We start from the raw sequence: 26697 nt of genomic DNA, 5'->3' as shown, positions 1-26697 counted from the left end.
CCAGAGAAAAAGATTTGCTTCATAAAGAAATTGTATCATACTGGTAATAAACCTGAAATTAGAACCATCAGCCAGATTAGTGGGTAAAATAACCATAATTAACCCATAATTTAAAATGTAGTATTTCAAACAGCCATAAGTAAGCCCAGCAGTAGTGAGACTATCAGGATACACTAGTGATAAATTAGGAATGATACATGTTTAAAAAAAAAAAAAAGGAATGATACATGATTTTTTTTATCTTTGCTGTTTAATTTGGCATTGCTTGATTTATTCATTTCTGTACTTGATCTTAGCCAAAAGCCCAAGAAGTGATGACTTATTTCTAAAAACTAACCAGACTTAATGTACTTTATATCACAAAAAACACTGATTTGAAGGTTTCGCATAGTATCAGTTTAAAGTCTGCAGACATTAGTCTTAATTCCAGATTCATCATCAAGAAACTATGTAATTTTAAATAATTCTCTAACTTTCTGAACCATGTGTCAGGACATAGAATTGTTTCTGATGGCACTGTTATCCTCTTTGATGGTATATGCATATATTTTATCTGTAAATTTGTGTGTGTGTGTGTGTGTGTGTGTTATGTGTAGGTTACATAAATGTCTAGGAAATGAAATCAATACCATTCTCCCTAGAAGGCAGGGACTGACCACAAGCCGATCATGTTGCTCATTATCCATTAGGTTATGTCCAGTCATTCAACCGGTACATGAACATGTTTTAAGCCAACACTGTTTTACTTTATAAAAATTCATTGAACTAAAGCTTCCATGTATAATCCTGAGTATACTCAAGAACATACTATTTGATGTCAACTATTTTTATATTCTGAAAGGCAATAGAGCCCAGGGAGTTCAACTTCAGCCTGGTTGGGATTAATTCCCAACTGACCAACTGACTTTAAGCAAGTGACTTAATTTCTGTGCCTCCATTTCCTCATCAGCAAATTAGGTAGTGGTGCCTACCTCACATTGTGAGGGTTAAACAAACTAATATGCATAAAATACAGACCAGTGTCTGCCATTTATTTGATAAACCCTTTTATCTGCACAAGTCTGAAGGGTCCCCTGAAGGCTAAGTAGAATGACAGAATCCGTTTTTATTGCAGGTTTTCACTATGGAGATGGCATTGTCAAGGCTGTAGATACTGGGGACAGGGAGAGGGAGGTATAAATTTCAGCAAGACTTGAGTCAAGGAAACAGATAAGAGGCTGCGGCTATAATCCAGGCAAGAAATGATAAATCTTGAATTACATGGCAGGTGGTAGAGGGATTGAGAGTAGTGAAAAATACTGCAGTGAGAAACAGAGACCTGGCTCACCATGTGGCTGTGGGAGTTAAAGGACAGACTCACAAAGGACTCCCAGGTTTCAGGCGTGGATGACATTCTTGAAGGCAGGACAGGAAGAGAAGGAGCTCCACGATCTCCAGCGCCTGTGTACATCCAGGAGAAAATGCTCAGTAAGCAGCCCATGAGAACTCGGGAAGAGCTGGACTGCACAGACCTCAGACTCTGCAGCAGAGAATCACTGAAGTCAAGGGAGTAGATAACAGATTTGCCTTTAAACTCATTTTCAGTGACCAGGCAATCTTCTCTTCAATGCCAGACTAGAACACATCATCTGATGCAATTCTGAACATTAAAGGGAAATCATATTGAAGATTTCAACCTTGAAGTTAATTGCAAAGTTTGCTGCAGATGGCTAATGTTTCAAAGGTAGAATCTGTTTTCTAAGTGATCTGGGTAAAAAAATGAACACGAGTCCCTGGTGCCACATTTCCCATCACATATTGCAGAACTGCCAATGACAGGCCCTTCCTTTGGCTCCTGGGGACTTAATTTCCCTGGGGAACTATTGTGGTTATTCAACTTTAAGACCTTGCAGGAAGAACCACTGTTATTCCTCTCTGGGGTCTTACTCAGAGCAAGCAACATGGAACTAAATAGTCACTAAGGAGGAACAAGGAGAAATAAACAAGTTTTTAGCCAAATGTATGAATAATTCATGTTTAAAAAAAAACTGGCCAAAATTTTACAAAAGTTATAAATTAGGGACAGTAACACCACCCTGTTGTGGCTCATAATCTACCAGAGAATCCAGACTATAAACCCATAGCAGCTTTGCTGTTCCCAATATAAAGGAAAAGTGTGTTTCATTCTATGCTAATTTCTGCCTGCAGTGGTTAAATAAAGACTATTTCAGGCTGGGAAAACAAACCCAGAAATTAGAACTATGGTCTAGGCCCGGTTCTGCCAGTGCTTACTGTTGTAATTTTGGACTTTCCTCCTTTGTAGAGTGCAGAGATCTCTTCTTTTTCCTAGTGTTGAAGAATTCTGTGATCAAAAGACAGCACTTAATGAAATTAGCCTTTGAAAAATTATTTTTGAAGGATCTTAAAGTCTTCCTGTCATTCAATAATACATTTCTTGCCTCAGAGGGCTCACTGGTCAACATGTTGTTGAAATCAAGGCCTTGTTCCTAACATAGTCTACCATTTACTAAGTGCCTACTGCATGCTTTAGGAGATGTTTATGAACTTGCTTGAAAAATCACAATAACCCCACCCCAGTAGACAGTGGGATGTAATCCTTTTTCACAGAAGGGAAGATGGAAACTTATGCAGAGTAGGTGACTTGGCAAAGGTCCCATAGCTGATAAGCTTCAGTTAGCCTTTAAACCCAGGTCTCCCTGACCCTGCAGTCAGGTTACTTTCAGGTCAAAAACTGTATTCTGGAAAGAACTCCAGGCAGGGAAGACTAAAAATAAACGGTTATCATTTTCCAGTGTCTCACCATCGGAGCTGGGCCAGACAGCAGCCCAGTGAATCTGTGCTGTTCACTCTGTCCCCTACAGCTCTTCTTCCTAAATGGTCCACCAGTTGACTTACATACACCAATTCAGGACTGGTATGTCATACACATCTTTAAACACTTAGCAAAATCAGATTCCAAAAGACACTTAAAAATGTATTGCAAAATGTACAGCATTTATTCACATACAGACAAAAAGGCACAAATTCTACTAAATAGTTCAACAAAAAAATACAGCTGTCCTCAACTAGTTTTATAAATACTTTCAAAAAGGGGGTAGAAATAAATACAGGATTGGGCCATGTAATATAAAATAGTCATCTCTACATATACTTTGTTTAATTTCTGATTTTTTTTAACTCTTCATGCACCTTTTTTTTCCAATTTTAGCTGAATGGACACCAAGCTAGGCACATAGTGAAAAATCCTCTGTACAAGGTTACAAATGTAATGACAAGTTTGTCCATTTCAAAATAATTAAGATTTGTACACAACACATAGAACCCTTCATTTTCGATTTTGTGTTTATAACCTAACAAATGACATTCCAGGCAACTTTACAAAAGTTTAACTAGCCTACATTTTGACATAATACATTGATCATAATCAAAGATATTTCTTGGTCAGGATGCACAAGGAAAGATAAAGCTTCAAAGAAAAGAAAGGAAAAGCAGAGCAAATGGCTCCTACTAAGAGAGTGCAAGTGGGTGGGGTGGGTGGGTGCTGCGTATGGCCGCCTCATACAGAGTTCCCAGCAGGACGTGAACTAACTTACAAAGCTATCATTACACTGTCAGAGAAACCGTGCTCTATACCATTTGCATTTCAAAGCAGGAATAAAAAGTGTGGGCTTTTTATTGTTGTGTTTTGTTTTTGTGTGGGTTTTTCTTTATTTTTTTTTGTTTTTTTTGTTTTTGTTTTTGTTTTTTTTTTTTTTTGGTTCAGCATAACTTGGAACATTTGAAAGCTTTTCAACCTAAATGTGGGGAAAAACAGGTAAGGCATTATTTTTGCACAAAACTAGCATTCCTAAATAGTGCAAATGAATCTGGTACCTCTTAAAATGGTGAGAGGTCATATACTTACTAAAATTTAGATTTTCTTTCTATGGCTTGACAGATTACCCCTCTATATATTCTACTCTCACCCAGAGCTGTTGCTGTGGTCAAAAGATAACTGTAAAAAGTATCCACCTTCTTCTGTATCCAACAAAAACGTTTTTGCTCATATGCAAAAAATCTGATTTTTAAATTATGCTATGAGTAAATGTACAACTTGGATTCATTAAGAAACTCCTAATATCTGTAGCAACAGCTTATCTGGACAGCAGTCTTTCAGAATGAGCCCCATAGCTCAAAAATAGTCAATCTAAAACCTGGGTCATTCTTTCCCCTCCCCTGAATTAGCTACTAAAATGTATTCGAAAAGTTAAGACTTGGTTTGAAAATGTCATACATACAATGGGGATGTGTCAGATCTACTATTTGATCATCCAATAAAACTTGCATAGCAAGATGGAATTCCATAAGCCTTTTTTGCTGTTGACAATCACCTGGAAGACTTGAAAGGTAACTACAGAACTCAAAGCATCCCTCGTTAAGTATCAGAATGTCCCTGCCACATGGAAACAGATGTATAAATGAATCAGGAATCTGAATACTGATATTAACAAACTAAGGATAATTTGGGGGAAGTTGGGCTTGTTCCAAGTGCCCATAATTCTAAATTTCATTGCTACTTAAACTTTCCTTAAGTTTGATTCACAACTACATTGAATTCCAAAGAAAATTAACAGGACCTTAACACTATCCACTGTCTTAATACATACGCACTGCAGTGAGTGCAAAAACAGAACATTGTACTCAAATTTAATGCTAAATTCATTATTGCTGATAACTTACTAGTTATTGCCATTTGCAATTAGAAAGTCCAAGTTACGAATTGGAGCTTAGAACTCTGACTCCAGGAAACCTATTACACTTCAGTCTCTTTCCCGTATAACCTTGGTCAATGGTAAGAGGTTATCGCAACTTATTGCCTTTCTATTGTTTTTAAAATATAACCTATTTTGCTTTTTTTTTTCTTTTTTCTTTTTTTTTCTTTTCCTTTTCCTTAAGGAATCCGTTCATATTGGAAGCTCGGATTCCTCAACATACGCAATAGTGGTTGGCTCTGGGAAGTATGTCACCAGAGTCTGGAAGTTCATCGCTTGAACTTTGAATAGCCATTAGTATTGTTGGAAGCCAGATGGCCAGGTATTGCCAAAGGCCAGGGAGATCCCAAGTTGGCCCAAAAGGAAGTGGTTGGGGAAGAGGAAGGTCAAGAGGACTGATAAAAATGGGACCAACTGCCCTTTCTCACAGAACTTTCTAATGGCTTCTCTCTCCACCAGTCCCATACCCACAACACACTCAAGTGCTTCAGCAACAGGACCTTGCTATACTGACCCTAAATCTGCAAGTTGCAGCAGCTCCGCCCTGCCCTTTCAGATCTTCTAAATCTGACCTTTTTTTTTTTAATTCTCTTCCCCAACTGTTCTCATTTACACATGAATTCCCTAGAGTCACTGAAGCTTCGGAGCTGCTGCCTCTAACTACAATGCAACAAAAACAGCCTTGTGGGCCAAAGTATAAATATGACTTCAACATCTACCACAGTCCTAGGAAGTAAGTTCTATGGGCTATTAAACGGTACATGAGGGTTTCTCAAGAACTGCATCTGATTCCGCATATTCAGGTAACCAAGAGTTTGTGCTTTGGGAAGAATACAGAGGGCAATACAAACTCAGGAGGCTTCCGTAAGCCTTGCCCTCTGAAGACTTATTTCAGTCATTCTTATCTTAGTGTTTAATTCAGCCTCAAGTACTAATGTCTGAGGGTTACAATCTACTCTTGTGTTTCCTCAACAAGTTGCAGATAACACACTTCTCACAACAGTGATTCATAAAGCACTCTGAAAAAAAAATTCAATCTGACTTGCAAGTAAATGTGTTTGTGTAGCTCAGGAGTGATGGGGTTCTGCTTGTCCCCCCACATCAGAGCTCTGGTCTAGCAACTCCACGACAAGCCCGCGGCACCCCACGCCATCTCGGTTTCATCAAGAGGCCAGAATGCTTCTCCTGATAATATCTGTCCTCCGGCTGATAGTGCTGCTGGCGTGTATGCATTTCTTTTCTGATGCCTCACTCTCTGAGTCACTCATCTCTACATCAGGGACATACCCGTCATTCTCATTGTCAGATTTTAATTTGTTCTTTGCCCTCTCCTTGGCTGGAACTCGGCCTAAGCCCAAATAGGGGTAGTCTGAGTGCTGGTGGCAGGCCCCCTCGTGGGCCTCTCCCTGCTGCTGCCGTTCCCCTTTCTTTGGAATCCGGAATCCTCCCCAGTTTTTCACTGGGCTGGCAGGCGTTGTAGGCACTTTGACTGCAGTCTGGTTATAGTTTACTTTGATGAGGGAGCCGTTGCACTTGGGCACTATCTCCTTCCTCGTGCCAGGTGCTGCCTGCCCCGCTCCCAGGGAGGCGGCAGCTCTGCTGTTGTCCAGGTGCCTCTGGGACACGTCTGTGGACCTGAGAGGCTTGTGACTCTGTTTACAAGGTCTGTCCTTTAAGTCTCCCTTACTGAGATCACAATGAAAACGATGGTCTCTTCTGTCCCCATGGTCTGGCATCACCAGCCCATTTTTCTGCTGTGCTGATATGAGACGTGCTTCTGCAAAGGTCTTTTCAAAACTCAAAAAGCTCTCTGGGACCGCTATCCCCTCCCTTCTCCCACACAGGTCCGGCTGCTTCAGCAGGGTTTTGCCTCCACTCCCAGTGCTGTTCTGCAACAGATCTCGCTTATGGGGCTTTTTCAGCGAATGAACCAAGGAAGTACCCATTTGCTTCCTGAAGAACGCAGAATGCCATTTCAAGTCCTCTATCTTGGGAGCATCAGGGCCCACAGAAGGACTGTTAAACAAAAGCATGTTTTCCAGTGAGGAGGAGGAGCAGGAGGAAGAAGGCACACCTATGAACATATAACCACAAAGAAAAAAATTACAGAAGCAGATCCAAAAAAATAAAATTCTAGAACCTGAGCATGGCCCTAGTAATGCAAACTTCCCACCCAAAAGTACAACACACAACCACCCAGTCTATAAGAAATATTACCCGCCTTGAGAATCTGCATTCAGTCTGTAGACTCAATTTAATACGCTGTATTTTCTAAAATAGCTGAAGCTCACAGAAGTTTTCATGAAACATCTTTCCAAGAGAAACATTCTCCTTCAAACAAAACAAGTGATCTGACTTTCAAAGAGGAATCCATGCAGAATGCCCTGGTCAAGCACTGCCTCGGCCCCTGCACCTGGTTAGGCATCTGCCTCTGAGACAAGAAAGAGAGCATCACAAGGGCAGCAAATGGGGCCTTAGAAGTTTCAATCTCCAAGGAACCTGGGTGGCTCAGTCGGTTAAGCACCCAACTCTTGATTTCCGGCTCAGTTGTGATCTCTGGGTCACGGGACTCAGCCCTGCGTCGGGCTCCATGGTCAGCATGGAGTCCGCTTGAGACTCACCCTCTGCCTCTGCCTCCTGCCCTTCCTCCCTGCACCCTCTCTTGCACTGGCGCAGTCTCTCTCAAATAAATAAGTAAATGAAAATCTTTAGTTTCTTTCTCCAAAGTAAATGTACCCTCGTGGGGCTATGATGAGGATAAATAACTATAAGTACATGAAACGAGAAAGGAAGGTTTAGTTTAAAATCATTCTTGATACCTAGTAAATGTTTTTTAAATCTTCACTATTATAAACAAAGCCTATTTGTGGAAGTAAACTGAACTGTCACCCAACACGAGAAGGATAAGTTAAAATGGTGTTTTGGAAACATTTTTGCTGCAAATCACAATAACTAAAATTTCACAATGTAATGCAGTAAGAGCTCACATTTCATGAAATCATATTAGCCTTCTCCACCAGATGTGGCACTGACATGTCACTTGCTTTCAATGCTGGTAGTGACCCACTGAATTCATCTCACAACCAACTAAGGAATCATAACCCTCAGCGTGAAAAACAAGAATTCATAACACACTGGAGTTTATCACAAGGACCACATTTCTGCAAGAGCCTCTGGGAGCTCTATAAAGAGCTGTTTTCATGTTCTGTCTCCCATAAGGTATAAACCGCCAGGAAAGCAAGGCTCTGCCAGGCAGGAGTCGGGTCGAGACCTCCTTGCTCCACAGACACAGGCACCACATGTGAACAGAACAGAGCAAGCAACTCCAAACACAACGGAGTTTGATGGAGCGCTCCGAACACGAAGGCATGTGGGCGCCACAGGGGAGGGAGTTCTACAATCCACTGGGCCGGAGACTGCCTGCTTTCTCAAGGATCAAACCTTCAGGTCAACCTTCATGCCACACTCCCATTTCTCTTCCTCAGTCACCTACTGTGGGAAAACAAAGGTAAGAGGGACCGACATTTTCTAAACTCTGAGTTCCATCTACCTGGGATCCATGTCTCTGAAAAGCCTTGGCCTCAGGACCTGGAAGCATGGTCCCCACTGAGGACATGCTCCTCCAGCAGAACAGCCCTGCCGTTCTCACCTTCCCACACACGTCCAAACCATGGACCCTGACCGACATGGCTAAGCTGTGGCCATCTCCTCCTCACCTGGAACCACCTATCTTCTAAGACTGGGGATCCACCTGTGGCATGAGTAAGACTACAGCTGAAAGTCTAAAACTGGAAAGGAGGGTGGGAGGAGGCATCCTAAAGGGTTTCCACTTCATTCCCTGTGGCAGCCTGAAGAAAGATTAATGTTGCTTTCAACCCATCACACTTAGTATGGGGAAGAAGGGTTTGTTTACCTTTTCTGGGATAGCAGTAGGATTTCCTTACAGCTATGTTACACAAAACACTTCCTAACCTGGTGAAGAATCTGGTGAAGAATCTCAATCACTTACCCAAATAAAAACCTGAGCCATGAAATGCAAAAAGCTGCCTGCAATAAAAATGACTCTTAAGCGAAATCAGATGAAAATGCTCTTTACGGCTTATTTTTATAGGTAATCACTCATTACATAACAACTTAACCAGAGTCACAGAAAGCCCTCCAATGGCACAACTCCGCAATTGTGCCACAGCATTAAGGATCCTGCTCAAGGGCAGCACAGGTAGCTCGGCCTATGCTGGCCAGAAGCTGGGGCATCTGCAGACAGCTGTTTACAGGAGGCCACAAAGACAAGGGATAAAATAGGTCCCATGTATTTGCATTCAAGTAGGAATAATGAATGAAAGAAGTTCACTTGAGACACTCTGAATCAAACTGCTTTCCCTGATGAACCCTACTTAACAAAAATTTAAGTTTTACAACTATAAACTCTAGCTAATGATACATCTGGAAAATATTTCTTCTTGGGAAGAAAATTATCTAAGTAACATTAGTAAGTTAATGCCATTAGTATTCACTATGTAACAACGCCTCAAGAATACCATTCAAAACTCCCTAAGCTTGTTTCTCTTTGTTCAGCTGACCAACTTAAGTCTAGTTCCATTCATCTGGCTAGTTTTAGGTAAACCAGAATTTGGACTTCAATGTAATAGGGTATAACCACTTCTTTGTTGCTCCTATGCATCAGCCATCTAGAGACAAAAAGTCACCGCAGCAGGAAAAGCTAGCCCTCTGTGGCCACACAAAGCAAGTGCTTGGGCCTGGGGACAGGGCTCTGAAGACCCAAGACCTGCCCGATCCACTCCGTGATCTCCTTGCCTGAGAGCCTCCGAACGCTGGCTCTGTGGGATTCACAGTCACAGAATGTCAGTACTCAGAGACCGAGGGGATGTGGAGATTCTGAACCCAGCCCCTCTTACAGATCCAGGATCCCAGAGAGGTTCAAGGACTTGCCCTAGCATGCACCCCACCTCCAAGTAACAGATGTGCTCTCCACAACAGAGGAAGTATGTATCTTCGTTTCCTTATTCACTCTGCCTAACCCAGAGCAATGTAGAAGAGAGGGCACTAAATAAACACTTGGTGCTGAATCTCAAAAACATCCAACCTTCCACCTACACCAAAATGTGCATTGGAAATGTTATCTCAACATGGATGTGTGCCTTAAGCATACTGTCTTAACAGATCTTATTTATCACACCTTACAAGGTAGATCCAAAGACCAGACAATCTGTAAGTCTTTATGGGTATCCCCATGACACTTTCCAATTATCAGGTGCTTTGCAACACACCAGAGAAGTTGCTGTTCTACTCAAGTCTCACAAGAGCTCCCAGTAGGTAGCCTGAGATATCATCCTCATGTTACACAGGAGGAAATGGGGAAGCCTCCGAAAACTTGGGCTTGCTTGTGTTTGGCCTATAAGTAAAGGATATAGGATTCAATCCCTATTTGAGGTCACAGAGGTCACATCCAAAGCCCTTTTCCCTATACTGTGATGCTTCAGATGCCCAAAGATTTTCTTGAAATAGAAACCTCAGTCAGTGCTTCCAAGATTCTCCTATAGCATACGTAAAAGAAAATTAAAGAAACTATTTTTTTTTTCCTTTTCCAGAATGGGAAGGCTTACAAACCCCTGCACTATTGTTTGACCTACAAGAGCTTAATGCATACCTGAAACTCTTTCTTGCTCCAAGAGCTTAGTGTAAAGATTGAATATCTGTTCCTGGACTTTGCACACAGACCGCTTAATCTTTTCCCTGCGGGTCACCATGTAAGTGAGGTTCCGAACCTAGAACGTAGAGAATAAAGACGCTAAGTAAGCAACACATCATAACGGTACTTCAGTGTTTTTTCTTTACCTGAGAAATGTGTTCTACTAGGGCTGTGAGTGACGTCGAAATCAAGATGTACTTCAACATTTTATCCAATCTCTAAACCACTTTTGGGCTGCTAACTAGGATTCCGCGTAGGCAGCAACATGGAAGAGAGAATGGGTGGGGACCTTGAACAGAAGCCCTGCCTCGTCCACCACACCCAGCCTGAGGCTCATCCCAGCAGGAAAGACCACTGGGGTCCAAGGCCAGACATGCCACTTCCTGCCAAGGGGCTCTGCATACCACCCCTCAGGAGCCACTCCCCATGAATTCTATGATGGGAGGCTTTCAAGCAGTTCAGAAGCCACTTTATCAAGCATCTCTTGAAGTTGGAATTATGGAAGCACAGGGTCAAGGGCCATCACAGGAGCACCCTTACCCACACCTGCCAAAACTGATCTCTGCACCAAGCCCACTAGACCAAATGGGTACCAGAATCCGAGTAAACTTATCAACCGGACACCATCTGAAATGCCTGCAGCCTGCAGGTAGCTACTGCTTTCCTCTAGAATGTAAACCTAGGAAATGTCCTCCTTGCTTTGCTACTGATATGCTGTCAGCATCTCAAGTCCATCTCCCTGTATCACCACCACCAACTGCCACTGCCCTCTTCCACATTCATCCGTAAGTGACAAAAAAGAGCCAAGTACTAAAAGCTCCATTTGGCATCTGACCATAGCTGCTGGGGAACCCACGTATACACCCACTAACCAATATGAACTAATCGACACATAGATTTGTTCCCCATTTTTAAAGCCACCTATGACCAGTTGATACGAAAACAAAATAACTAGTTAATTAATGCCCTTAACTCCTCAGTCTTCAAGCCTACTGAGAAACCTGACTAGATTGCATGCACCTGAAAATACAAATGTCAAATTCAACACCCCAGAGCTACAATTAAACCTCTTCAGGAAGATGAAGACCAGAGGCCCATTAGAGCTTGGCGGCGGGAGTGCAGGGCCTCTACCTCAGGCACAGCACGGCGACACTCCCTTAACACCTCTGTCCTCCTGAGGTGCGGGCAACCCCTTTCCCTGCCACCTCGACTGAACAAGCTGAAGGGTTCCCGACCTTTCCCATAAGGGTGGCAACAGGCCCCACACACGGGACTTGGCACTTTGGCTTCTGTGCAAGCACCTCCCCTAAGGTTTCCAGTCCTTTCTGAACTCTAACCATTCCAGCTGCTCTTCCTGTGTTCACAGCTGTCTTGTCTCCAAGAGGACAGGAGGCATAAAGAGGGACAGGATGGCTGGCTGGCTTTCTTCTTTTTTGCATCATGGTGGTTTCCGGGCCTAACGCAGGAGCACCCAGTCAGGTTTCTGCTGACCCTCAATCACCTGGCAGACTACTCAGCATCCTCCTAACAGCTCTTCTTGATGTATAGACATGTGTGCATGTGTATGTGTAATCTCAGAATTAAAGAATTGAGAAGAAAATCGCTCTATCTCAGAGTCAATACTATTTTGGTGTAATTCACCCTGGCCAGAGCCTGTTCTGACAGCCTCAGAGCCCCAGGCCAGGAAGATGTCCTTTCTAAAAATCCTGACCAGTATGGGGATCGGAGTGGTTCACAGGCTATTATCTTTAGTAAGTATTGTTCCACCAGGGCAGGGGTTTGAGCATGGAAGGCCAAAGAGAGGAAGAGGCAAGACTAGGTCTATATCACAGATTAAAAACTTTTGGCCAACAGTTTTTACATCAAGGAATCTGACTTCTGGAAATAGGAAACAGAAACAAATTCTGACATCCTCAGAACAAGCGAGGTTACTCTATTCAAGTCAGATGTACAGCCAAGATACTTAGAGCTGACTTGAAAGTATCCATGAAAACAGAAAATAAGGAAACCAGGGTACCTGAACTTTGCATATTATTTAAATTTAATTCTGATTGCTTCAACCACTATCCCCAGGAAAGGCTTCCACCCTGACTGCTAAGTGGACAAATTCCACTACTATGCCCTCATGATCTCTGATAAGAAACCTCTACCTGTAACCCCAAAATGCCAAGGCCGTGGTGGATTTTCATTGGGACAAATGAACTCCTGAATAACCTAGCCCTGGCTGACCACATTTAGACTAGTAAGCACACTAAACCTTCCTCCTCCTATGCACAAAACACTCCTCACAGGACAACTTCCACCAGCAGCCCCAGCTGCTCCTGGATGCTCCGCCCTTCCTGTGCGCCACTCAACCAAACATCTTCCCCTCCTTCATCCTCTTGCAGTTGCCAGTGAGGAGTTACCAAAAAAACCAGTTCATGGGTGCATCCTCACACCACACTATACTAGAGTCAGGCTTTCCCCCAAACCTGTGATTCTCAAACAGAAACATAAGGGGACCCTAAAACACAGGAAGCTGGCCACTAACCACCCCCACCCCCGTTTCTGGAGTCAGAGGTGGGGTCCAAAACTCTGCATTTCTGTTACGTTTCCAGGTACTGTTGCTGCTGGTTGGGGCCCGCGCTCTGAGAACCACTGCCCACAAGAATCCAAGAATGGTCTTAAGGAGTTTTCTTGAATCCCAAACACTGCTCGCACACTAAAGCTCAACATGCATTTTGTTTGGGGACACCTGTAGCCTCTATCAGATTCTCAGAGGTGACCATTCCACTGAGTGCTGAGTAGGACAGTCTCCCAGGAGCTGGCCCCTTCGCATGAGCCCCAAGTGCAGAGGAGGCAGGTCTCTGAGAAAGTTCTCATTTACTGCATCTTGTAAAAGACAATGTCTAGGGGATAGGGATTCCACCAGAGTGAAGTGGCAGCCTCGGGAACTTGACACAGCCATGGACCACACTTCAGCAACTGCATCTTCTTAAAAATGGGGGTTCCCAAGCCTTCCTAAAATGCACTCCTGCCACCTAACTTTGCCATCCAGAACTGTACCCAGGTGTGGAATGCCCAGAGGTGTGTATTTGCAAGAAAGAGCTATTAACATTATCGTTCATCAGTTGTTTGCATTTCTAATGAAGGCTACTCATTTGTCAGTTTAGAACCAACCACAGCCTTGATTATAATCCCATGTATCCATGGCTTCTGCATATCTGCTATGAACTACTACTATGTGAATTAGAAGAACTGTAACTTAATTGAAAAAGTAATTTAGGATTTGTTCCGGTCACCCCTGCCCTGATAAACCTTTGGCCTGATATACTTAATTGTCTATAATTACAAAGCACTGTGCGGCTCTCAGGAGCACAGTACGGATTTCAATGTTTTTTTAAAGCTTCCACCATCGCTGGCCTTGTGGCAAATTCTGGAAACTTATTTTTCATTATAATAAGCCCATTTTTAAACAGACACTAAATTCCCTAAAATGGCCTAGGCTTTTAATAATTGTAAGTAATGCCACACACACACACACAAAAATCCTGATTTATTCCCTGTTTCTCGTACATCATCGGTATCATTCTACTTAAAAACCAACAGTAAGGACTCCAAAAAAAATGTTTAGAATTTAATTATAATAAGTGCGTGTTAATCTGAGTAGCTGAAGTACAGAAAAGAGTTAGTACACCACAAGCATTTTCTACACTTTTATTCTGTGGTGATCATGAGACAAACACAGTCCAAACATTTAGACTTCTCGTCCTCCCTCCTGAGGACTATCTGACTCCATAGCTCATGCAACCCCATGTACAGCGGTCGTCAGGCTGGGAATAATGGCTTCTTAGCAGGACTCCAGTTTATCTTTCTGAATCCCTTTCTCCTCCCTCTCTTACAAATGCCACACACAGGTGGTAGAGGCGAGGTCTTCTTTACACTCACCACCAGGGGGGGTACAGCAGCACAAGAGCCTCACAAACCCTCCTCCCGCTCAGCCTCCCCCTGAATCTGGAATCCGTACCTGGTCAAAGAGGGGGTGTTGCAACAAGCTGGCCCTCCGGCACTCGGTCTCCTACGGAAAGGATCTCTAATGAACACTAAATACTTCCGCACCAAGCCATCTTTAAGCGGGGCCACACAGGTCTCTATGAGAGCTGGATTTTTCAGCTTAATACTCCTCCGATTTATCCCTGCTCTTTGCCTACACTCTCATTTCAAATCATCTCTGTGTCAGATCCTCTCCCAGGCAGGTGAATCATTCCCTGCTAATAAGTGAGGTGCTTCGGGGTGACGCGGTAACTGTTTCAGGCCACTGGGGTGCCTTTCAGTGCAGGATGCTCCAGGCCAGAGAGCTTGGGTCCCAGCTCCTGTGCACTAATGAATTTAATCGTAGCTGGCAGTCAGGGGAGTTGCCGCAGAAGGTGCTCTAAGATGCATCCCCAATTAGCAACCTCAGTCAGAAACTACCTACGGGGAACAGGAGGCCCTGGAGGGAAGACAGCCCAATCCTAATTATTCCTGTAGCAGGTAGGGAGGTCCAGACTGGGGCTCCAAAGATAATGGAGAATTGGGGAGGCACAAAGCAGCCACACGTTGAAGGAAGTGCCATCAGCCAAGGCTCCAGGCAGCCAAAAGCCACTACGTTCACAATCCAGTAGTCGGATCAAGTAGTGTACTGAACACTACTCGGGGCTCCTCAGATAGATGAGACAGCCCTGTCTGCCAGCTAGCCCACCCCAGCCCCCCACAGACACACCACAGACACACATGGACAGGGACACACGAGCACACACGCACAGTATATACTCTGCCTCAGTAATGACTTAGCACCTCACTGCCAGGACAACCTCCGGGAACAGATACGCAAGTGTATGTAAGTTCATGCACACACATCGGCACCCACTGCCTGCTCGCCCCTGGGGACGGTATCGGGAATGTCCCTGTGAATTAGCCAAGAAATGAGGGTGGGCCAGAGAAGCAGTGCCTAGCTCTCCTTGGTGAGCCTGTCACTGGCACCCAGTGTTTCCCCCAGGTCTGAACAAGAATCTTCTACTTCTGCCTGCCCCCACCATGAATCAAATCCACCTGGTCTTTCTAACTGCATCTGCAAACAATTCTGAGCCAATCCCTTGGTCGTCTTCCTGGGGCTCAGTTCCCTCTAGTACTGGAACGAAGGGGGGAGGGGACACACCCCATCTATCTTACAGAACAACAGGGATTAGTGGGAAAGTGTTTTAAAAATAAATCACAGAGAAGCTCCCCACTCTGTGGCAGTCTTACACATATGTACAATGAGTTTACCAGCCCATAAATATATTTAACCGACACAACCTCATGCTGCAGTGTATACAAGGGTCTGGGAGTAAAGGAACTGGCTACCATTCCTTGCTCTGGGCAAGCAGCCGCCTCTTTGCAATCTTCTTTTCTAAGTCACTACAAGGTGTCAGTGTCAATCATTACCCTCTCCAGGTCCTGCCGCAGGTGAGTGAACAGCTGCAGCCTCCTAAACAAGACATCCTGCTCCCGCTTCGCTAGATTGTCCTCTTCATCTTTCTTTGGAGTGATCAAGGGCTTGTTGAAGTTGACCTTCCTCTTCAACTTCCAGTACTGGTACAGGAAATCCACTACTTCCTCAGGCAGCCGCAGGGCCCTGGCCACATCCAGCAGGTTGACGAAGGTGTAGAATTCATCTTCCAACTGTTGCAGCTTCTGCTTGCGGACACTCACCCGGTGGGCCTCCTCTTGATTCTGCTCAAGGCTGGCAAAAGGCTCCAGCGGATTCCGAGGGGAACACTCAGAAGCCCCATTCTCCTGTGCGGCCCCCTCACTGAGGCTCTCCTCAGGTTTTCTATGTGAGCTGTGCTTCGGGCAGTAGGACTTGAACTTGACTTCATCGTTCTCTGCCAAGATGGTCTTCATCTCCAGGCCCCGGTCGAAAGCACAGGTCACATGGAAGGCCGTGCGGCAGTTCTTCACAGAGCACTGTAAAGAACACAGAGAACGCAAGAAAAAACGGTTATGGATCGACAGTGGCTGAAGGCCCTCTGTGCTGGGCACCCTCTTCACATCCACACACAGGAAGAGTGGTACTTCAAGCACGCGCCAGGAGAGGGCTCTCTACCTCAGTTAACCCTGGCATGTCTAGTCTTCTCTTAAATTAGGTATTGAAGGGAAGGAACTCTTTCCATGAAAGGTTTCATAAACCAAACCATCACTCTTGGAAAAGTAACTGCATCCAAAACGCCTCTTAAGGCAGACACAATTACACAAATGGCACACGTAAACAAAGGTGGTCTGGCACAGATTACACTAAAAAGAACATGGGCTCAATACGCAGAGTAAACTCTGAGGAATTAGTTTTCCTAGATTTGAACTCTTTTAAAAGTGCTTATTAGGGACACCTGGGTAGCTCAGTTGGTTAAGCATCTGCCTGGCGCCCAGGTCATTCTCCCAGAGTCCACACTGGGCTCCCTGTTCAGTAGGGAGCCTGCTTTCTCCCTCTACCACTCACCCTGCTTGTGCTCTGACAAATAAACAAAATCTTTAAAAAAATAAATTAGAGGCACCTCGGTGGCTCAGTTGGTTAAGCAACTGTTTTCGGCTCAGGTCATGATCCCAGGGTCCTAGGATCAAGTCCTGCATCGGGCTCCCTGCTCAGTATCAAATAACTAAATAAAATTAATTTTTTAAAGTGCTTATATAAAAAGCTTGAAAAAGAATCTCTTCAGGAAAAATTACTACTACTCGGAGTTTCTCAAGGAACATGAATCCTCCTGCTTACTTCCAGCCAGGAAGGGAACACATGGGAAAATAAATAGTACATTTCTTCCAAGCAGCCAAGTCTGACAAGAGTGAATAAAAAAAACTCCTGGAAAGAACAGGTAAAAGGAGAATCGATCGAGCACAGGAAGGGGTATGGGAACAGGTCTTGTCGGTGACGAGGCTCCACCAGATGCAGAAGGCTTCTGGGGCCAGGAGAGGCCCAGCATCACGAGACTGAACTGCAGAGTGGTAGAACAACTTCGAAGGACCCACTTCCTGTGGGTCACAGGGAGGGTGACCCAGAGACCAGGCCCCACCCTGCTGTGTCTCCCGCCTCACTAAACACTGTCCCTCTCCCTGCCTGATCAGGGCTACAATTTAGAGCCTTGATGTAGATGGCAAGCCAGAGGCTAGCAGGAGAAAAGTCATTAACTTCTCCCCATCTGATCTCACTGGGCAAATCCCTGGAAGGAGATTTCCTTGTGGTGACTGAAGCCAGTCCCTTAAAAGCAACACTGTATTTGTTGAGGCCAAGTGATCCCCGGGCACACCAAGACTGCAGAGAGGAGCAGAACCTGGTGGCCGCAGGCCAGCTGAAAAGCTTAATTAAACTCATTCAACAGACCCTGAATCCCATAACTACAAATGGCAGAGGCTGGAGTTGGGGCTTTTTCCCCTAATCATTTCAGTATTTAAGAGGTGACTCACTGGCAGCCATGATTTCTTCCATTTTTATAAAGTCTCTTTTACCCAGAAGTACAGAAAATCCAGCTCCCTTCACCAATCCCATTACAAACACTTCAGGCACATGAACTCACATAAATCTGTAATTTTACCTATAAATAACCTCAGTTCCAAGAAATGTGTGAAATCAGCTTTAGTGGCAGGCAGAATGCGCATGCACACACACACATACACACCTGGCCACTATCATTAAAAGACAAAGTGCTCCTCCCTTTTAGCCCACAGCCAAGTGGGAAGTAAAAGTGGGAACAGATGACGAGACACTATCTGGGTTTGGCTTAAACTACATCTAACCAAAACGTTCCAACCTTAAAGAGGAATGAGCTGCAGCAGAATATTTATACAGGACTTTGTAAAAGCGCCAAACGGCCTTCCTCTGGGTTTTCCTATTCAGGTTGACTCAGCAAACAGATGTTACAGAAACATAAACCAGAGCCTTCCAGCTGCAGACATTTCAGAGAGGAATTCTTTAATAAAATCAATCTATTCTGTGAAGATATGAAAAATCATCAACCTTACTTGGCCTCTTAGACTGCTTCAAATTAATGTTCTAGGAAAAAAAGGTCAGTGGCAACAAAAAAAAAAAAAAAGTCATTTTACCATTGTTCTTTTCAAAAGAGAAACAGATGATCTCATTCACCCACCTCTCAGAACAGGACTGGTGTACTCAGAAAAGGGCATAAATTCTGTCCGCAGAACATCAGGTAACATGGAAGGAAATAACTTCCATTTCCCTCAGTCTCCCTCGGCTTGTGTTCTGCAAGTGCTCACATGGGCAGGTCTATGCAAGAAATGCACTCACAGGGCTCTAATGCTTGTTTTTAGTTCTGAGGCTTTTAAAAAATTTTCTCTTCCATTCTCTCCCCAAAAAGTCAGAGGGTTTTGCCATGTTTTAGTTTTAAACTGATTCTATTGATGTGCAAAATCCTCCACTATTTTCAAGGTGTGTAGCCAAATCCCACCAGCTATCTCGTGCCTCACCCTCTGACTCCTTGTTACATTTTGGATCCTTTTACTCCAGTGGAGGTGATAATGAAGAAAAGTAGAAACATCAGGCTTACAAAATGAAAAATTCTAAAAACATCTGGTCAGTAGATAACTTTACTGAAATAAATATTAGCCAAAATACAAAATGATTTTGCCCAATGAGGTCATTTCCTTAAAACCTAAGCCCAACAGTTCATATCTGTGCTGATCTGTTATGTCGTCTGCATCAAAAGAAGCCACTCCAGAGGGGCCTGCCTGGATGGCTCAGTTGTTAAATTTGTCTGCCTCCCGAGGGAGTCAAGCCCCATGTTGGGCTCCCTGCTCAGCTGGAAGCCTGCTTCTCCCTCTCCCACTCCCCCTGCTTGTGTTTCCTCTCTTGCTGTCTCTGTCAGATAAATAAACAAAATCTTTTAAAGAGAGAGAGAACCCACTTCAAAACGGTGCCGCTTCTCTGCTCTTGTGTTGTGGAGACCGAGGACCAGCCCATGGCCCTGAGCTGTGGACTTCCTACAGGAAGAGCTGGACTCGGCCTTTAGGGCCAATGTCCACCACAAACAGCATCTGAAGACCTGGGGAATGAAGCAGCATCCCGGTCCTAAGTCATGACTCCAACTGCCAAAAACAAGAGGCCTGGGGGTGCCTGGGTGGCTCAGTGGGTTAAGCCTCTGCCTTCAGCTCAGGTCATGATCTCAGGGTCCTGGGATCAAAGCCCGCATCAGGCTCTCTGCTCAGTGGGGAGCCTGCTTCCCCCTTCTCTGTCTGCCTGCCTCTCTGCCTACTTGTGATCTCTGTCAAATAAATAAATAAAATCTTTAAAAACAAACAAAACAAAAAAACAAGAAGCCCAGAAATTAACCTCTGGAGCAGAGTTTTTGAAAACCTGAAAAATCATTTACATTCCCTCCATAATTCTATCTACCTTATGTCTGTGTGTGTGTGTGTGTGTGTGTACACAGTTTGCACACAGCAGCTCTCCCCCGCCTCCGACCCACCCCACACACGTGGTGCCTTGACGAATCAAGTATCCAACCTGGATTCAGGTAACAGCTTCTGCAAACAACACTTGGTGCAGCACCCCTCCAGTGTCCCTCTACCTAGCTGGTGCTCCAAGGACTCTATTCTACCAAACACGAAAGTATCAGCACACCGAGCTGATTTTCAACAATGCACAGCTAAGGTCTGACACACTCCATGAGCACACTGAAACCAGCAGGACTGGGAGGCAGCCACAGAGGCGGGTCTGCCACCGGCCCTGTAAGGGCCACTGGGAGGGTGGCCAACACTCCAGCGTCCAGACTGGTTCTTCCTGGAAGGTGTCTGCCTGTGGAAAGAGCCTCAGTGCCAGGCTTGGGGCAGAAAGGCAGAAACCAGAGACCAACGGGAACTGCCTTATGGCTCAAGTGGACTTCCGAGTTGCCTGTAATTGTTACAGCTGGGGTTCTGATTACACTGGATAGAATCCACCAGCTAAAGATGTTTGCACTGGGCTCAAATCCTTCCTCAGCAGCCTCAGAAGAGCTGTGAGAACCTTGATTCTAGACCTCTCCAAGCCTCTGACAGTTCACAGAGCCCTCCCTCATCCAGCCCCAAAACAGAGAAAGAAAATGACACTATTGTGACTAAGTGAATTACCTGTATGGAGGCCCCAAACTTCTCATTGCAGAGGCTACACACCAGCGCCCACCGACTGCTGGGGATGTGAGACACCTTCGTGATGGGTTCCATCTTCTCAGGGCTGCCAATGCTCACCTAGAGGCCCAAGGAATAGCAAGACAGGCTGGCAGAGGCCATCTGACAAGCAAGAGCTGAGCATGGACAGTAGAAACGTATTTTCCTACGGACATCCTACCAGCTGGTGGCAAGGGGCAAGCATGCACTCTCCTAGGGCAGGAAAATCCCTACTTCTGAGCATCTGGACAGTGCAGGTGCCAGCTCTGGGCCAGCAGCAGTAGAGAACCCGGAGCCCAGTCCCCATGCTCCATGCCCTCCATGCATCGAGGGCGGGGGGGTCCTGTTTATGAAACACTAAGGTAACTAGTAACAGTCACTTCTCACCTGAGTGTCTGACAGCAAAAGATGGGTCTGTATCAGGACAATGCAATCTAACTAAACCTCTGGCCCACAATGAAGTGGTCAAGACTGAAAAGCCTTCCTAGATGTATTTAAATAGTCTGTGAACAATGAAGTAAATACATACTAATTTTAGCATCTCCCTCAGTGAAGAAAACCATTCTTTCCAGTCAGAAAACATTACTACAATTCAAAGCGGAAAATTACCAAGATAAATAGGCATCCTGTCTGCATTCAGTCTGGATCACTAAACTATATCCCTATTAATAACAAACCATGAGATTCAGTGATACCAAGACTCCAATCCAAATCATTCCCAGATAATATTCCTCAGGAGAAAAAAATGCACCAAAATCAGACCCCCCCCCCCAAAAAAAGCTGCAATTTGAACCACAAATGACAGTCTCATAGTGAGCCATGCAAATTAAATTAGTCAAGGTCTGGGACTTGAAATAAATTAGACCAGACCTGAAATTAAAAAGGTTGAGGCTAAGTTAGAATTTTAATAAAAATCACAAAAATGTGACCTAAAGCAGTGGTTCTTTAACCATCTAGTGCTGCATGGAAGGCTCACCAGGCCCAGGGACTCAGAGCCAATCCCTAGGGAAGGCCAGAGGAGCACCCAGGCCAGACCGCCACAGGCCCACTCCTGGCAGCACTTGTCAGCAGTGGGAGGGTCAGCTGGGACACAGTTCTGAAGTGGTTTGAACACAACCAAGAGTCCGACTCACTGCTGCTTCCTGTTAACATTCCCACAAATTTATGTACCAAGTCAAGAGGATAGTATGCCTGAGATTCCGTTTAAGAGGGAAGAAAAAAAAGACAACAATTAATAGGTGTCCTTTCACTCATCGGCTATAATACCCCTATTTATGAGTGGTTTCCCACCCCCAATCCCAGCTATAAAGCCCATAGTACTCCTGAACTAGGCTACTACTAAGAACTACACCTACCTCAGGGATCCACAGAGCACAGCTGACATGGACCCATTTGGTGCCACTGCGGGTAGGCTTCATCGCTCCGCCTTTCTTGGGACACAGCAAACATTTTGGCTGAACCCCCAGGGCACACGTCCGGCATAGCCAACTGCCCTCCGGGACCTTGAGGATTCCATAACAGGCCTGTGAAGCCACAGCACATCCCCCAAAGAAAAGAGAGAAGGAAGAAAGATTTATTTTTCCCCATGTATCTATCATTTAAAAAACACCCAGAAAGACTTTAACAGAATAGAATAGAAGTACTCCCACATCCACCTAGCTAGAGACCCTCTCCCTTTAGCAAAAAATGCCAGCCAGCCTCACAGCAGCAGCCTGGAGGTATCTGGGATCTTCAGGGATAAACACATCCTTATTTACCAGAAGGTGGTCCTGAAAAATCCTGAAGGACAAAAAGCTTGACAGAAAACCTGCTTTACTCTATTGCTACAGGCACCCATCTATACCAAGTTTCTAAATATTGGGCAATAAATTCTCAAAACATCACAGGAAGCTAAGTGGGGGAAGCTCTTCCTTCTCTGATTCACTTATGTGGGTGGGATACCAAAGTGAGGGAAAAATGCACAAAGCAGTTGAGTCTACAAAAGCTATTCAGTGTGATGGCCTATGAAAAAAGAATGAACTAAGGAGCATCCGCATTCCCACAGCCAAACAAAATCCGCTCACTAGACCCCACCACTCTCCCAACTGAGCACAACATGCACAGAAAAATGAGACCCTGTAGACAAAGAGAATTTGGTGTCTTCAGCCAATATTTAAAACAAAGCTTGCTTTGCACAAGATGGCAACATTACACCAGACAACATAAAACTGCTGAAATCAAGGGTTTTACCACTAAAGTCATTAAGATGGTTCAAAAATAAGAAAAGGCAAATGTTAAATGTGAAGAAACAAAACCAGGATGGTACCAGGAGCACATTCAGAACCTTTAAAAACACCAAATTATTCAGAACTTTAAGGATAAAGAAGCCAGAAGACTGGAAGTCAAGACACAGTAACATAGCTCCAATCCTCCAGACAGGAAAAACACAGCCACTCTGCGATCTGAATAGCCAGGACACAGAAAAGAAACCACAAGCATGAAGAGAGGAGCAAAGTTAAGCAACACCAAGATTGGAGCTTAGGAGCCCTAGGTCGGTGCCATGAGTAAGCCACTGTCAACACAGACTTACTGGAAAAAAATTTTTTAACAGAGCTAAAAGACACTATTAAGGTTTCAAATACTAAAAAGGTCTGTATGAGGCATTCTAGAAAAAGTCACATTTGAAGAGAGAACTCTTTTTTTACTGGAAAATCAAGTCTACGCTAAATTAAAAAATTAAATACAGTATGCCCTCAAGAGAAGCCTTCAAGAACCTCCCAACAGGACAGTGATATAAATGTGAAGGCAAAGGGGCAATGCGGCATGGCAGGCTGGGCGGAGGGGTGGGGCTGGGGGACCAGGGTCCCAAGTCCCAGTTCCAACGCAACTAAACCACAACGGGCCCTAAACAGCCCAACCTGACGTTAGTGAACCCATTTATAAAAGAGGGGGTTCAACTTGTTTTCAAGCAGAACCCTTGTTTACAAACAAAATTCTCAGGGAGGAAAAAAAAAAGTAAAATGGCATAAAAAATAATGAAACATCATCCAGGAAAGGAACACCAGCAACAAAACAGCAACACTGGTAGTCAGAGTGATCTTGACACAACAAAACCACTTTGAGAATCTTGTTATCCCAGGGAAACTTCCCAGATAATCTGAAAATCTAGAGCCAAAAGGTGGCCTGTAACAGGACTAGAGCAAGAGACTGTGGCCTCCTGCCTCCTTGTCAGGATGAGTTGACACAAGGCCACCAGTGGAGACGTCTTCAAGAAGAGGGGAAGCCTCCTTCTTGTAGAAGGAATACACGATCAGCAAGAACTTCACAGAACAAACCTGATTCTTCTTTCTGAGAGGTCGCCCAAAGAACTATTCCAGAGGAGTCTTTAAGTTTGTTTTAAATCTCAGCATCAACAGCTGAATGATAGCCTTTTAAATCGTGAGCGTATATAAAAACTAGTGTCTCCCCAGAAATCCAAATTACTTCATTACTGCATTAAGGAATACGTGAGAGAAGAGCTGGAGATGGTCACGAGCTTTTTAACATCACCCACCACCCTTCCCACTGATGTTGGAGGCTTTACCTTTCTGTGGATGGTAGCAAGCAACCACCAAATGCCAGTGGGCACACAAAGGACAGTAAGTAACATTTAAGAAAAGGAATCTCCTTACTCTTAACATCACAGTTTATAAACGAACACATTAGCAAATGTTATGGGTTGAACTGAGTCCCAAACAGATAAGAAGTTATCCTAACCCCAAGTCCCTCAGAATGTGGCCTTATTTGGAAACAGGGTCTTAACAGATATAACCAGTTAAGATGGTATCATATGGGAATAAGGTGGGTCCCTAAATCCATTCGGACGGGTGCCCTTAGGAGAACATGGCCATGTGTGAAGACAGACACATGAGAACACCGTCAGACAACAAAGGCAGAGACTAGAATTGTGCAGCTGCAAACCAAAGAACACAACTTAGCAAACCGCCAGAAGCCAGAGGCAAGGAAGGCTTCCCCTATAGTTTTCTGAGGGAACAGGGCCCACCAACGCACCATTGATTTCACACTTCCAGTCTTCAGAATTGCAAAATAATAAATGTCTGTTATCCACCCCGTTTGTTGTATTTTGTTATGGCAGCCTAACAAACTAATACAGCAACCTAACCAGCTTTTAGAAACTGCCCCCTACCCTGCCCCCAGTGTTCATATCTAAACTCAGGTGTGAGCCAGTTCAGAGGGGCTGCATATATTCCTCTGAAGCAAACCTTACTTCTGTGGATGGGAATAAAAACATTATGCGAGGGAAGAAGATCTCCACAGAGGATCCTCTTCTTCCAGATGTAAGAAAGTAGTAGGAAATACTTCAGACACTGTAAGAACCTATTAGGAACAAAAGATGTCGTTCACAGAGCACACCTCTTTCACTCACTTAGGACAGCAGGAAAACAGACCCCATCTGGAGGGAGACCTCTGGCCTCCCTGGCAGCCGGTGAGCTCACACCCCAGGCGGCTCCATTCTTTCTGGGCCTTACTGCCTACATACCTGGTGCACACAGATGTTGCATTTGTCACAGAACACCATCTCATTGCCGTCCTCACCGTCAGGTGACTGGCAGACATCACAGACAACATCTTCATCATATTCAATCCCCAGGCCTTCTTCAGTCTCTATAGCATGATTCATATTGTCATAGCATCGCTGTTCGAATTCCTCTAGGACCCTCTCCATGGTGTATTCATCTAATTCAGGCATTCCTAAAGGAAAAGTGCCCCAAAAACATTTTAATAAAACCATACTGATAAACATTACAGTAAGACACTATTAGTATATTTGTATTTATAATGTATAAATAATCTTATAAATAAATCCATCCTGAGGATCCCAAACATTTTCTACAGAATGCCTCTCAGACTGTTCCAAGGAAGGATCTTCAAATTAAAAGGCAAAAAGAATCTTCCATGCAACAGTCTGTTACTTATGGTCAGGTACTGAGCTATAGTGTTGTAGGCAGAAAAGCAAAAGATAAATCCCAAAAGGGTTTAAGGATATTAAATACATATATTGTTAAACTAGCATTTTATTATATGATACATAACAAAACCATGACCATATGAGGCACCTGGGTGGCTCAATTAACCATCTGCCTTCAGCTCAGGTCATGATCCCAGTATCCTGGGATCGAGCCCTGCATCAGGCTCCTGCTCAGGAGGACAGTCCGCTCCCTTTCTCTTCCCCTGCTTGTGCATACATACTCTCTCTCTCTCACACACATAATAAATAAAATCTTCTAAATAAATAAATGAATCTTTAAAAAAAAAAAAAAACCCACCATGACCATATATTATAGTTTGGGTGTCTTCTGAATAACACTCCTTTCTTGCTACTGAAAATGTTGCTCTGAGAACAGATTTCACTGTGAGCACACAAATGTTTTTAACTGGTTTATCCCTCCTCACCCTCTGAATTTACAAAGTTGAGATGCATAGTCAATCAGACACATGAAAGACGGAAACACAAGGAATGTCTGAAGCAAGGGAAACAGCTCATTGCGAATCAAATAAAATGCATTCTTATGCAAGAATGATCAAAAATAAATTTCAAGTGGTTATCGTGGTTACAATACTGGTAAGATGAGACTTTTATTTCCTTCCATTTGTGGATATGTTCCAAACTTCCTACAATGAAAATACTCATGCAGAAAGAAAAACCAGGTTATAAAAATATTCTAACAGAACATGTAAGTGGCAAGAAACAATAGGTCATTAGAGCCAACTTCTATGCACTCTGATAAATATGAAGCCATCAAATTAACACTTCAAGTTTTTAAAAACTTGGAGAACACAGAGCTGCCACCATGATAAGCGCTAAGCACATATTCAAAAAAGCCACCTACCCATCTCCCACACTCCAGTTACTGATAAAATACTCCACTGCCTGGCCAGGCACTTACATCTCAATACCTCCTACCAGTTTTGAAACTAACACTGGCTTTGAAAATACAATTCTATGCCCTATAATTAACTTCTACCATTACAAAGACCAATAAAAACTAAAACATCTTAAAAAGCATATGTTCAATTTATGTTAGACAACCGCATATCAGTCTTGCCAAA

The 26697-nt window shown here is 44.1% G+C and overlaps 1 protein-coding gene across 2 annotated transcripts in view; it reads right to left on the bottom strand.

The window, feature by feature from the left end:
- Positions 1-3756: 3756 nt before the first annotated feature.
- The window catches only part of JADE1 (jade family PHD finger 1), a 59118-nt gene continuing 36177 nt past the window's right edge, over positions 3757-26697 (bottom strand). For both annotated transcript variants that reach the window (XM_080796115.1, XM_080796116.1), the window contains exons 6-11: positions 25127-25338; positions 21963-22130; positions 20572-20688; positions 15907-16428; positions 10420-10537; positions 3757-6825 (exon numbers count right to left, since the gene is read on the bottom strand). In XM_080796115.1, the coding sequence (XP_080652241.1) occupies positions 5915-6825; positions 10420-10537; positions 15907-16428; positions 20572-20688; positions 21963-22130; positions 25127-25338 (2048 nt within the window). In that variant the 3' untranslated portion in view covers positions 3757-5914. The remainder of the gene's footprint in view (positions 6826-10419; positions 10538-15906; positions 16429-20571; positions 20689-21962; positions 22131-25126; positions 25339-26697) is intronic.

This window comes from Martes martes (assembly GCF_963455335.1).
Source record: "Martes martes genome assembly, chromosome: 2".
NCBI classification, from domain to species: Eukaryota; Metazoa; Chordata; class Mammalia; order Carnivora; family Mustelidae; genus Martes; species Martes martes.
The sequence above is the reverse complement of the archived record's forward strand: the minus strand, read 5'-3'. Positions and strand labels throughout refer to the sequence as shown.